General features: G+C 31.7%; 2 protein-coding genes across 2 annotated transcripts; one reads left to right on the forward strand and one right to left on the reverse strand.

The window, feature by feature from the left end:
• The first annotated feature begins 9,561 nt into the window (after nt 1–9,561).
• LOC111294960 (uncharacterized) lies at nt 9,562–11,440 on the forward strand. The gene is made up of 6 exons (XM_022888267.2): nt 9,562–9,859; nt 9,977–10,138; nt 10,235–10,315; nt 10,423–10,548; nt 10,651–10,725; nt 11,098–11,440. Exons 1-6 carry the CDS (start codon nt 9,634–9,636, stop codon nt 11,172–11,174), a joined length of 747 nt encoding a protein of 248 aa, XP_022744002.2. The 5' UTR covers nt 9,562–9,633; the 3' UTR covers nt 11,175–11,440.
• Nucleotides 11,441–13,075: 1,635 nt separating this feature from the next.
• On the reverse strand, nt 13,076–14,537 carry LOC111294259 (putative ribose-5-phosphate isomerase 3, chloroplastic). Its single transcript, XM_089743094.1, has one exon. The coding sequence runs from the start codon at nt 13,971–13,973 to the stop codon at nt 13,272–13,274; it is 702 nt and encodes a 233-aa protein (XP_089599220.1). The 5' UTR covers nt 13,974–14,537; the 3' UTR covers nt 13,076–13,271.
• Nucleotides 14,538–14,539: the final 2 nt, after the last annotated feature.

Consider the following 14,539-nt stretch of genomic DNA (forward strand, 5'->3'; position numbering starts at 1 on the left):
TTATATCGGAATGTTGTTCATAACATGTCTCGCATTAGGGGCAATTTCACAATCTGTCGAAGCCTGCCTAATTGTATAAGCATCGATATTCAGTTTCACAACGCACATCCAAGCTAAGTACAAAATCAGCTGACAATCAAAAGGATGAAATAATCTTCTGGATCCTTGTCTGTGCTCGCTCCTTCTCGTCTGCTCCATCCAAGCTAAATACGTAACCTCTTGATCCAATCCATCTTCCCTTGTGTTCCCAACGCACCCGGCCTTAACACAAAATAAACCTTCCCCATAGAGAAGAGATCAAAAGCCTCAATATGCCTCATCATCTAGCCAAGCAGGTTATAAATATTTATGTTGTTTTCAACTTCAGCAGTTCCCTCTAGTATTTCTTTGGTGTGATTCAATAATATTTTAACTTCATTCGTTTATATATCAGACTTTCTATCCAAGGTGTGTTCCTCCATTTTACAGCTGTTATGCTCTCTTTAGGATGGTGTGAAGAAATTTATAATCCCGTGTTAATTATATCACTGTTCACAGCAGCCAGAAGCTATTGGTTATTTGCTTTTCCACGCTCAAAGCCAAGCTAGAACGAACAAATAAGACTGAAATATTGCAATGCCTTTTTATCAATTCTCGATATTTCCTCTATAAAACAAGCCTTAATGATGTTTTTTTACCAACAAGCTGGCATGTAACTCATGTCTGTCTAGAAATTCTAAAACTGGAGTACAGTTTTGAGGGGAAAAAGTACCTCAAGTATGTCCTTGATATCTTTCTTAGTAAGCTTCTGCTGCTTGAGTAGTAATTCCATTCTTGCTCTCATTTGAGGGTGTCTGCATAGTATTCAATAAACTCAATTGAACAAAGTTCAAAAAGATCAAAGACTGCAAATTATGCAACATAATAAATAGACATGAACAAGAAAAAGGTGCAAAAAACTTGAGAGCACCAAAGATGACCCGGAATAACAGCAATCAACTGCAATTTGAAAAACAGGTCGAAACAGATAACATCTAAACACATTGGTTAATTACATTGGTTAATAAGATGTCTACTAAAAAATATAATTAATTTAGAATAGGGGATTACAGCTATGTTTGTTTGACTAATAGAAACTGAAAATTTCTATTCAAATCAAATATTAGAAAAATTAGACATAAAAGAGTTATCTGTCAATAGGATCATCTTTAGTCTTAAGCATAGATAAATCAATGTAGTACACTGTTAATCTCACTGTAGCCACCCTGCTGTTTTTGCTGTTTTTGCAGTATTTATGTTGATTCTCCAATATATTATGCTGGTTCTGTGCGATAACATAGTGTTAAGTACCCATGAACTCATTTTGTTTGTTCACTCTTAAGATATCGAAGGACCTTTCTTAAAACTTTTAACAAATTTCAACTCCAATAGTATAACACCAATGATACAAATAGGGACTAATGTCATCAGAATTACTTGAGAGAAACCAATTAAACCATTAGTATATTATCAGGAAAAACGTACAAGAGAGCTAGGTGATTAGGGTTTATGACAGTTTTTGCATTTGAATTCTTGAGAAACCAGAGAAGTTTGAATAAGATAAGGAAGAGGTCCCCAGGCTTACCACTTAGACTTTCTCCACAATGTCGAATATCTAGAACCCTAATAAAGTATTATTCTTCAAATACCTCATCACCCATCTCCAAAGCCTCCAAATCGCTATTTCAATTTTAAACCTGTTTTCATAAGATTTTCAGATTATTAGTATCATAAACCTTAGTCTTCCGAGCTGTCTTACATCAATGGCTACCAAAAGAATGGAAACCAAAAGGAAGAAAACCAGGTAGTTTATCTGTTGGACATTTAATGTTAACCCACCGTTACTACAAAATATTATATAAATAAGAATTTAGGAAGTCAAAGCAATATAATTTTGGCTTGATAACTTGAAGTTTATACACAATTCCTGAGGTGTAAAAAAATACAATTAGGAGTTAGGGCTTCTTGTATTCTACAACTTTGACAAGAAAAGAGGTTAGACGGCAAGCCACCAAGAAATAATAGTAATAATTTAAGGGATTATATTCCTCATCAAGAAAAACAAATAAATAGTAAAAACAAGTGAAACAAAAAATTATACAATCTTGGATAACTATGTCAAACATGTATGACGCTAGCAGACGACTTGTCCAGGCCTGTTTAATGGCCAAATTCATGATAAATATACAGTCTTTAAAGCATTAAATAAATCACACACGCAAACCATTTATGCAGGCTCAGCTAATTCCACTGCAAACATCCGCAAAAAGTCAAAAACAAACCTGAAGAGCTCTCAAAAACCTCCCCTAGCCTCCTCAGGCACGCAAAAATACAGAGAAAAAGACAGTGAGTGAGAAAGAGAGACACCCGAAGAGTGTAAAGTCCAGATTCAAGTTTCCTGTTGCACTTTTCCTTTTCATCCGTCTGCAAAACGCAAGCCATATTGTAGAGGAAGTCTTCTCAAAGTTGAATGCAGACTAGAAAAGTAAGGCACATGGATTACCTCCAAATCATCAAGTTCAAGTTGCTCCAGTCTTTGTGTCTCTGTTCTAACTCTATCACAATATCTGCATCATGTTAAAAACCATAATATGTGAACATTTGTTATAGAAGAACATCTCTACGCAAGCCTTCATTAATGTGGCACACACAACTGTAGCCCATCTTCACGATAAGAAGAAAAATAGTATTTTTAATTTCTTGTAGGTTGGATCAAAGTGTTCTATAGGTTCATCTTACTTTCAAATCTTTTGATAATTTATCATTCGCAATTTTGAGAAAAGTGTGACAAGTTCTTCATTTGAGATCTACTTTGAAATGTGAACATGTTTAAAAGTCTTATCTGCTGCTTTCATCTTTACAAAAATAATATCACTGTAATGAAAAAGAGATAAATTAATAGCATGATCTTGAACTCTATATATATCATCTGATATTGAAAAATTACCTGAAGTCTTTCATCTTAGTACCTACAATCTTAAACTTTAACGTTTAAAATATCTAACATTGTTGAATCATAAAGAAATATATTTTAATTTGAAAAGACTATACAAAGACAATTTTTGCATTTAGCGTCGCCCTTGCATAAACAAGAATTGCTTTGCATATTCATGTAAACAGTAGAAGAAATTAACTCAAGACTCTAATCATGTAATTTTGTGGAGTTAAAGGAACAAAACAAGAGCTTATATATAATTCCATAAGGCGGTCTATCTTCTCACACTCGTTCTCAACAAACTTACTTAACAACCTTTCCCTTCTAGAACCTCTCAAAATTCCACCTGGAAAGAGAACAAGAAGCATGAAAATGAAGCTTAGTAATGCATATGATCTATATGCTTCAGAAGTTGAGAAACGAGTAATGCTATTTCCTTATGTAGCTAAAAATTATTTGCAATTAACTATTTTATTCTTTTTTTATCTTTAATTTGGAGAAAAATAAATATTTTAAATCTTAACTATTTTAATTAAAAATAAAAAAAATGTAATTTATATTTTGTAACTTAATCGCCACTCATCAAGAGATATTATGAGCTTATTTGAATGTAATTTAAAAACAAAATGTATATGTTAATTATTATATATGTAGTCTAATAATGATCCATACCTTTCAACGAGAACCTAAATTTTAATGAATGTGAAAGTGAACATAAAATATTGATAAAATTGAAGTTATATGTTAAATCCTAAATTCAATTTGTGTATATATTTGATAATATTTATAATTTAAATGGATCGACTAGAGGCTGAACAGTTTATCAAGCGAACCTAAACCATATCAATCTTATCCATGACCACCAACTCTATTATTTTCCAAGTAGATAATCTACAATAGAAAATGCTGGAGTCAATGCAAGGCAATATCCAGTGAGAGGAGATGCTATGAGAAGGGAGAAGGACTGTGAACATAAGTAGCTATTGTACATATACTTCGATCTTCCAAATGAACAAATTGCATTAAAAATATGAACCATGAACATAAATGACTCAGTTAATTTTGCAGATTCAAGTGCCTCTCTATTCATGATCATGAGGTCCCCTCACTGCTCCAATGAACATAATACAGATTTGGAGTAAATATTACAGAGGCTACTCCTGTTTCTGGAGTTTCCACACTTGAAAAAAAAATCTAGGACGTATTTCTCCCAAGCAAAATGCTTAATATTTACAATACTTTGGTAGTTAAAGGTCAAGATAACGTCGGTTAACAAATTAATGTAACTTGTGAGGTACAGCAATTATTAGTAAACAATCAAGTTAGAGCTGTAGCTATGAGCGCCACAGATGGTCTAATGACAGGAAGTGATTGACATGGTTGCTCCTCTAAGTGTTCCAGTCAGCGGAGTGACCCTAGGATGAATTTTTGCCGTCTGTATGTTAGGGTTTCTCTGTTGAAAGGAAATAGACTGAAACAAATGCAGATTAATTGGGCTTCTTTAGATTTTTTGCTTATGGTTAGCCAATTTTAGAAATATGGTCACAAAATTTATAACAGAAATGGCATAACCCTAATTTCTTTAAAAGAAAAAATTGATTAAAACTTTTTAAGTTTAATATTTCAAAAATAATAGGATTTTAATATGTAAAAAGCTTTTAATCAATAATTTTAAAACTCAATTTGATTAATGCGTTTCATATATTAAATATCAATTTCAAAACTTGAAAATAGAGAATTTGAATTGTTGAATTTTTTTTTAAAATCAGAAAACAAAAAATTAATAAACTGAAAGTGAAATAAAAAATGAAGTTGTAGATAAAAAATTAATAAAAAATGGTCTATGTTAGTGAAATTTTATTTTTTTTGTTTCATTATTGCAAATTAAAATTATTTATTTTTTTTGACAATAGAAATTTGAGGATTTAAAGAAATTCAAATTCTAAAAAAATCTGATGAATTAAAATTGTTTTATATCAGCTGTTGTTTCACTTATTTAATATTATATTGTTGTTCCATATCAATTTAACTCTAAAAAAAAATTATCTATTTTTCACTTGTTTGAGCATTTTTATTTTAATTTTGATTCTCCTTGAAATTTTTAACTCTAAATTTTCCTATTGAGGCATGATTTTGATTCATATGGTTTTGGCATGATAAAATAATTTCTTATTGCACAGATTGTTATGCTTGGCCTAAGTTAGGTGCTGGAATTGAATTTTTTTTTTAATTGCTGGTTTTTTGTTGGCCTTATGCTAGTGCTAGTGCTAGTTGAAGAAAAGGTGCCCATTAATAACATAGGTTCCACTGCGCCTCCAGTCTTAAGCCTCATGATGTTTATTATTACGATACTATTCACCCTGAACATGGTAGCAAAGCACCTGCTTTGTTGGCAGGTAGGCTCTCCCTTGTAGTCTTTTCTTTAGATGCCAAAAATTTGTCTTTGGGGGAGCCTTTACTCCTGATGCTTATGCTGAGGTTTATGATCCTCTCAAAAACTCGTAGGAGGCCTTGCCTGGACTACCTGATGATGATGATGAAGATGATTCTGACATTTATAACCACTTTGAATCCCCTTCATGCCATCGTTACCGATAATAATGGTCGCAACAAGAGGGTTCTGCTGCAGAAGTGTTCTAGTAAATCCCTCTATACTTATCATTTCGTTGATGAATCATGGGCCCTTGCTAACCCCATATTTGGTAATCGCTGTTCTCGGTCTGCACTAGTGGATGATGTGTTCTACTTTATTTCAAATTGTCAGATATCACTACCTATTCGACCATCACTCTGCGCCAATGATTTGCAACATAACAAAGGGCTGCGGGACAACATGCTATTATTACCTCGAAATGTTCCTCTGGAAAGCCTATTTCTACTTAATTGGGGCAATGGCAAGTTATGTTTGTCTTGGAGTTACAGGAAATGGAGTAACTTGTATTTTGTGACTCATGACAGTAAGAGTTGAAAGGATGAATGTTGGAGTGGTTCCTTGCCATATTAATACAACTACAGAGCCTGTGACTGGTTTTGCTCTTGAAGGGTATTTCTCCCCCGCGGATATGAGTAATGACTGTGCTGCTATGCCAGGGATATTAGGCCACACTTGTGGAATTTATGTTCTTCGGGAAACTGAATCTGGACAATGTTTTTTTTTTTTTTTTTCAGGGAATTCTGGATCGGCGGCTAGTGAAATTGATGAGGGGTTTTTTTTTTTTAATTATTATTTTAGTTTCCTTTTTTATTTTTAAAGAATGTGAAACCTTATTTTTATCTATATTTGTCATTTTTCCTTCGAATTAAATTTGGTGAAAGTTGAGTGTTAGTTGTCATTCTCAATGACAATGCCTGAAAACATTTATCTGAATTAATTGGGTAAACCAAATCCCACTAAGGTTTTTAATCAATATATAGTTCAATATAATAGTATTAAAAATATTGCTGATATTTATGTTATGCATGGGTGCCCTTATTTTATAAGGCCAATGGTCCTAAAAGACAACATAAAATGTGTTTGACTTTGAATTTAATGTTATTCTTCCATTGTTTTCTCCCCTAATTATTTATATACATATACCAAATCTTGCTCCCATACCTAACTTTTAATTTTGAACCAAAAAAAAAAATGTGATGCGGTGACTTTTTGTGACTTCGAGTTGTGTATTCAAGAAAATATATTGGAAAGAAAATTTATCGATCCCGGTTCAACTAACTTTTATTTCTGTCAAATCAAATAATAAAGTAAAACACAATTTTTTGAATAAAAAATGAATAAAAAAAAAGGACAAATAATAAAAAATCAAAGGCAAAATTATCAAGCGATCTAATGTATAATATAATAACATAACACAAATATAATTCATAAATATGATACAAATGTGATTTAAAATTTTAACAATAATTATATAAAAATTTAACAAAATTAAAAATATATTTTATATTTTTGTGTCAACATGAATTATGATATATAATTTTTATGTAAAATATAATATAAATACATAAATTTTAATATTTTACATGATATAAATATATGAATCGCTAAATCTAAAAACATCTATGAGATGAAAGTTAAGCCCTAATGTTCAAATCTAAAACTAGCAATTTCCAAGTTAAAACAAATAGTAGTTTATGTATGTCCTATTATATCTTTAAAAATTACATTGATAATTTAAATTATATAAATTTTAAAAAATAATAATTTTGGTTAATAAATAAAATTATTATATATATCCTAATCTTAGTATATTGAAATATAAGATAAGATAATATTATTTAATATAATTATATTCATAATAGCATTTTATCTTACCTTACTATAATGTTGTGCATCAACACACCCTACTTCGATCTTAAATTATTAATATAATTTTTATAGATATAATATAATATATAAATTCAATATGATAAATTAAAAATAATCTTTTTTACTTTAGAAGGATTGAATTATTATATACCATGATAAATCATCCTTTCAATTATATTTATATTTAAATACAAATCAAATATAATATATAATAATATTATCTATACATCAAATATGATCAAACATCTTCTCTAATAAGGGTAATTTGATATTTTTTTTTAAGTTATTTGATTTTGTTTCTCCATTAATATTATATTCTAAAGTTTACATTTTTGACTATGTTTACTAAAGGCAAATTGAGGTAACTACAGACAAAGTTTGCAAATGGTGAATGAGATTTTGATTTTTTTTTTCAAAAATTATTTATTTAATTTAAGGTCCAAACTATTTTTTTAACCTTTTTTTTTTAATGTAATTAGAAAAAAAAAGTTTCAGAACTCGAATTTAAGATTTGTATTCTAAGTTTTAACACCCTTATCACTCAAGCTAAACCCATGTTGCTTTTAAAACAATTATTTTATTTTTTTGACTTATTCATTAAAACTCGTAGAAAATCTACCCTCCACAATTTGAGATTTAATTATCATGTTTGCTTCGTAACTATTGGTGTCGTAAGGAAAATTTGACTTTCTAGGCTCAAAGAGGATTGATTAGGCAGGCTACTTCTAGAATAGAACATCAGTTTTGAAAATTTGTGTTAAAAACCTGAGTTTTTCTAGACGGTGGCTATTTGTGCTAAGTAGGTTTCAATCCATTTCATCAATTACAATGGATTGAATTCACTTACATCAGTTCGTCTTGTTTGATTTTGATAATGATCAGTTTAATAAAATGGTTTAATCGATTAATTTGATTGGTTTTTAATTTTTAAAATTAATAATCCAATTGCTCTTAATAAATTTTTAAATATATTACATGTATAATATTTTTATTTATATTTTTAAAAATGACAAATATGAAATTGATGATAAAAAAGGGAAACAAAAGTAAACATGCTGGATTTGTTTTGTTTTTTGTTTGTAAAATTAAAAATAAAATATTGAAATTTTTTTAAAAATTATTGAAAACAGAAAAATGAAAATTTCAAAATTAAAAAAAAAAAAAGGCTTATAACCGCATTGATACTGTTTACCTGCTCGGTTATAGTAGAGATATAGTTTAACAATTTTAATTATTACATGAATCCAATCTTTTTCTTTTAAGATTTTAAAATTTTAACTATATTTTTTTACATATTTTTGTTTTTATATTTTTTTAAAAAATTTATTCAAACATGTTTTTAAATTTAATAAATTAAAAATAAAATAAAATATAAAATTTTAAAATATAAAATATACAATAATATTTAACGACCTCTTCATTTTTATTTTTAAAAATCCAACAGATTGAATTAACCTATCGCACACCGCTAGGCGTGACATCAAAACTTATTCGGGCTCTGTCCCCTTCTTTAAATAGAAAGCTCTATACGATGTTGATAAAACAATTTTTTTTAAATGATCAAAATAACCCCAGAAAAAAGAAAAAAAAAAAAGGAAAAAGGCTGGTAATTATATCTCTAATCCATTTTTTTTTTTAATTCTTTATTGTGAATTTGTCATGTTTTGGAAGCTTCTAGCTTGTATTCTACAAATGCCAATTGGGACCGCAATCTCTTTGTTGACATTTGGTTGCAAAAAATTTCCCATCACCAACTAATTTTAGGTTACGCCAAAAGGAACGTGTGTGAAAAGCTTGCTAATTCAAGGTAAATTTTCTATAATTAAAAAAATCAACAAATAGACGTATAATTTAAAATATGATATTATAATAAAAAATGAATATGATGCAAAATTAAAATATAAAAAAATATAATTTAAAATTTTAATAATAATAATATATAAAATTAATAAAATTAAAAAATATATTTTATATTTTTATATTGATACGAATTATTATATATAATTTTTTTATAAAATATAATATAAATATATAAATTTTAATATTTTATATTATACGAATATACAAATCGCGAGATTTACTAACAAATGCAACATTGCAAAGAAACTAGATCATATTGATAGTGATTTATAAAAAAGAAATAAAACCCAATAAAATGAAATTGAGAGACCTATTCAAAACTAAAATTAGTTAAAAAAAAATTGGTGCACTATTTCAAGTCTGTATCTTGAATTGATCTTTAGCCTGCAGAAGCTTCTACTTAGTAAAAAAATGAAAATTTTCTTTGACTTAACCATAACAAGAATTCTTTAATAATATACTGATTTTACAACTTCAAATTTTCGTTCTCATTTCCTTGTTTTTTATTTTTATTTTTATGGTGTTTGGTGGCAAAGAAAATTCAATCTTTGTTAACTTATATAAGAATCCTTTTACCAACACTAGCTTCAGTTTCTCCAGTTGTAGTTCAATCTCTCATTCACTTTCGGAGAAAATGGAATCATACAAAATTTTAGCTATTGCAGCTTTGCTTCTCGTCTTTTTGCCTAACGCTGCTATAGGTGATCTTGGTGACTTATCACCTGCCCTGGCTCCTTTCTATGGTACCTTCCTCCTCTCCTCTCTTTTGTCAATCTTACACGGATAAATATGGAGTTTTCAATGAAAATATGGCATCTGATACACTAACTGGTATAGTTTTTTTTCTGGGTGAAAAACAGAAAAGGTGTGTGATGATGTTGAGTGTGGAAAGGGAACATGCAAAGCAGACATAAGGTACCCTTTGAACTACATCTGTGAGTGTGATGCTGGTTGGAAGAGAACTAGATATGACGACGACAGTGATGATGATTTCAAGTTTCTACCATGTGTGATTCCAAACTGTAAGTTCTTTTTCCTCTTTTATCTGTTTCTTCTAAACATAGCAGAATATGATTCAATATAGGAAGTTGATCAACCGAGCTTTTGGTTTGTTGCAGGTACTCTTGATTACTCTTGCCAGCCAGCTCCTCCTCCAGTACCCGAGAAAGAAGTTCCTCACAATTCATCTTTCTTTGATCGTAATCATCTTGACAGCAACTATCATTTATTCAGTTTTTCCCCAAATCTGTCATAGCTTTCAGCTTCTTACTTTTTTTTTTTTTTTAATTTGTGGTTGGCTTGATAGCTTGCTACTGGATTTACTGTGGAGAAGGAACATGCAACAAAACTGCAACATACAAGCACATATGTGAATGCAACCCTGGGTATTCCAATCTTCTCAACAGAACATACTTTCCTTGCTACAGTCAATGTAAGAACTCGAACTCGAAATTTCAGTGAAGAATTATTGAAGTTTAATTAAGAGCAACAAACTGAAAGAAACTGATCAAACTCATGGTTATTGATTTCTAAGGTACACTTGGATCGGATTGCTCCCGCCTTGGGATTACAGTTTCAAATCAGCAATCAACACCAGCTGGTGGAAAAGGTGATGCAAACTTTCTTAATAAAATATGAGTATTAAGGCACACATACCATCTGTGTTAGAAATATTCAACTTCTCACTAGAAATTTATCAAAACCAAGTTGCCCGATGAATGAAGGTGCTCCTTTCCTGTACTGCCAAGCGTTGCTTGAGAAAATAAGTCAAACCCAGGATCAGTTTTCAACTCCTTATCCTTATTCTAAGCTCTAGCTCTCTTTTCAACTTGAGATTACTTGTCTTTTAAATGCTTACATTTGTACAAAATTGACTAAAAGGCTCACATATATAACTTCATGTGACAGCCAAAAACGCATTAGTTTGACATTTTTTCTGTTTCAAACTCTGATCCTTCTTGCTCTGTATCTTGTTTTTCAGCTAGCACATTCCTGCCAGGGAAGCTTCATTGGGCGGCTATTTTGGTGATGTCCATGGTTATGGTTCTATGGAAGTAGGAAGTCAAGTAAATCAGACCCTCAGCTCACCAGCCTTTGTGTCATCATACGAGAGTCGATTATACTTAGATATTTGATGTATCGTGTTGATTTTATCATTCGATGTATTGTGTTGATTTGATTATTCAGTCAGATTCTTCCATGTTGTTTCAGTCCATACATGTAAGTAAAAGAAGTCGGGCGTAGTGAGGGATGATTGCTGTGTAGAGAACTCTATTATAGTTCTTTTTGAATATAAAATAAAGTAGCTTTATTATTTTTTGTTATTTGCCAATAAACTAGTTTGTCTCAAGCACAAAAAGTTATATCCCCAATCAAAACCTGCCCTATACGCCCCATCCCAAGTCACTAACTTTTTTTTTTCTCTTGTAATTCAAGCTAAGACTAAGAACAAAAAAGGCACAACTAAACTGCACCATGATACAAATTTGCTTAGTAAACATAACTGATTCTGAGCTAGATGTTTCTTGTATGACTGATAATCAACATTAATTTATGTCCATTCAAATGAAAATGACTTCAAATGTAAGATCAACCCTACATATTATGTCCATCCCAAGGATTTAGGATATGACGAACACGATAGGACGTATAAGCACGTAAAGAGATAGATATCATACTAAAATCCTATTGCCATCTAAATTTCTAGTTGTCTCATTCCATACTTTACAGTAAGGCAATAATAAATTCTTTTATTCCATAGCCATCTTTGAAAACCATATCTTCACATTCATGATTCAGTAAACAATATGTCAATGCCTTAACAAAAGTGGTTGTATGAACAAATAAGTTGATCAGTTCAAAGTTCAAACAAATTAGTATGCATCTTTGACAAATTATTTATAAAAAACAACAGAAAAAAAAAGAAGAGAAAGCATCTTTGCCAAATTTCAGAAACTTAATAAAGGTTGTAGCTCCTATTCTACCAATCCCACTTCTCACAGAAGTTCAATTAGATGCCTACTTAGAACATGAAATTTTACCTGACATTTATTTATACTGAACCATGAAATAAATATCAAAGTCATGAAGTTTTCCATCCAAACTAAAGGGAGAAGCTGCAATTGAAGGAATAAGATGACAATAAAACTTTAAAGCATCATGAAAATTGTCTTTGAAACATCATAGTTCACATCTTTTCACTGATTTTCTGAGTTCAGACTACAGTCACTAACCTGGACATTTCTGAAAGATGTTCATGAGGAACAGGTTACCTTGTTGGATAAAAGTGCATAACAACGCTGAGACGTTTAGGCAAAGTGGCTAAGTGACTGCACCATGGTACTCTAAAATCCAGTTGGGACAAAGCCATATGAAGGGATAAATCATTTACTGTTTGAATGAGACTTATAAACAGTAGATACCAAAGAACCTATTACAAACCCAAAGCAGAGTATTTAAGACTATCAGGTCAGGCTTCTTAATGTACAGATTCACCCTGTCTTCAGTTCTACAATCTTAGATGATTAATGGAAAGGCAGGCACAAACAACAAATCTCAGGCATGATGCTAACAGATTCACTCTGAAAATGTCCTCCTATATGCTACAGGGTTCATATGGCTGCTTACAAGTTCAATGTTTCATTACTTCTATTTATAAGAAATTAGGAAACAAATTGAAACCACCACAATTTAACATGAAAACCAATGTAGGCCATTCCCAAAACCACGTTACTATACAAGCATTAAGCAACTCAGGCCGTTTCCAAATGCCAATTATTCCACATTCTACAATTGGTCTATACAATATCAAAATCCAAACTTTTGCAACAAATTATCCCACAAATTACTCAAACCATAACAAACAACATAATAAACCCTTAAATGAATCTGACCCAAGAACTTCAGAAACAACCACAGCAGCATGGAAACTAAATAGACCATTGCTAAGAATAAAAAAACTACATAATCATTGACCAATTCATTTTAATTTCCGAAATCACAAAATTCCAAATTGTTCAATTACTCCACACAACATCAAAATCCAAAATTTTTGCAACAAATTACCCCCCACATAAATTAAAATCCCCTCAAACATCAAGTAGCAGACAACAAAAAATAAAACTTCCACCTCACCTCTGTCTCACTTTTCTTTTATCACTTAGTCATAACCTCCATACCGGTCTTCCCAGCAATAATAACAGAGGTGGCCATCCCTAAAAACAACCCATGTTCTACTACTCCTTCCAAGGCAGAAATCTCTTTCCCAGCTCCAAATCCATCTTTTATTGGATTCTTAAAATACAAATCCACAATATAATTCCCATTATCAGTTACATAAGGCTTTTCACTACCATCCCCTACTAACCTCAACTCTGCTTCACAACCCAACTCTTTAAACAACCCTTCAAGTCTAACTAAATTATATTTCCAACAAAACTGCACAACTTCAACAGGCATAGCTAAACCACTTCCTCCAAGCCCTGAAACAAGCTTACTATCATCAGCTACAACAATGAAGGAAGATGAAGCTGCTTCAACCATTTTTTCACGCAAAAGGGCGCCACCTCGGCCTTTAACTAAGTCAAGGTTAGAATCAACTTCATCAGCACCATCAATAGCAAGGTCAATATGGGGATGCATGTCAAGGGTAGATAGGGGGATGTTAAGTGATGCAGCTTGTTCTTGTGTTCTTTTTGAGGTTGGGATTCCTATGATGTTAGAAAGTTGACCAGTAGAAAGGAGTTGGCCAAGTTTGTCAACCACAAAAGCTGCTGTTGAGCCTGTTCCTAGTCCTAGGATCATGCCCGACTTAACTGACTCAACTTGCTTTGTCAGCTGCAAGTTTTTTGAGATCATCTTGGGAAAGGACAGGGGCGGATTGGGACCTGATGGAGAATGGTTTCTGGGTTGGGGTACGTAGGTTAAGAGGGGCGATGCGTAGGGTAAGAGGGGCGGTGGAGGTGTAGTGGAGGGAGGAGAATTGCAGGGATAAGGAAGCCATTGGTTTTTGGTGAATGGGGCTTTTGGAATTTGGAGTGTTTCGGGATGTTTTATTTTTCGCTTTTCTATCTAGTTTTTGTAGGGTTTTGATTTGATCAGGGGTTGTGGCCAGTGGCCAGTGGCCAATGGCTGGTTTTTGCTTAGGTTTGATCTGTGTTGTTCTATTCTGAGGTTATAGATGGAAGGAAGGATAGGAAAAGGGATTTCTGAGGTTTGGTTGGTAAATGGGGTGGCTGATTTTGTTGGCTGGTTGGTGCATAATCTTGTTTGTTTAAGAGACATCTTCCCTCTTCACTACACATAAGAAACAGAGGTCTTGGGCCATTGGGGTTGGGGAGTTTGGATTAGATTTGTACTTTAGTAGTCCAACCAAAACATGTCTTTGTAATTAACGGCCACGTTTCAGATTGTTGCAGACTGGG

The sequence above is a fragment of the Durio zibethinus genome, chromosome 14 (assembly GCF_047325235.1).
Source record: "Durio zibethinus cultivar Kanyao isolate XHJ-2024 chromosome 14, ASM4732523v1, whole genome shotgun sequence".
Taxonomy (NCBI): domain Eukaryota; kingdom Viridiplantae; phylum Streptophyta; class Magnoliopsida; order Malvales; family Malvaceae; genus Durio; species Durio zibethinus.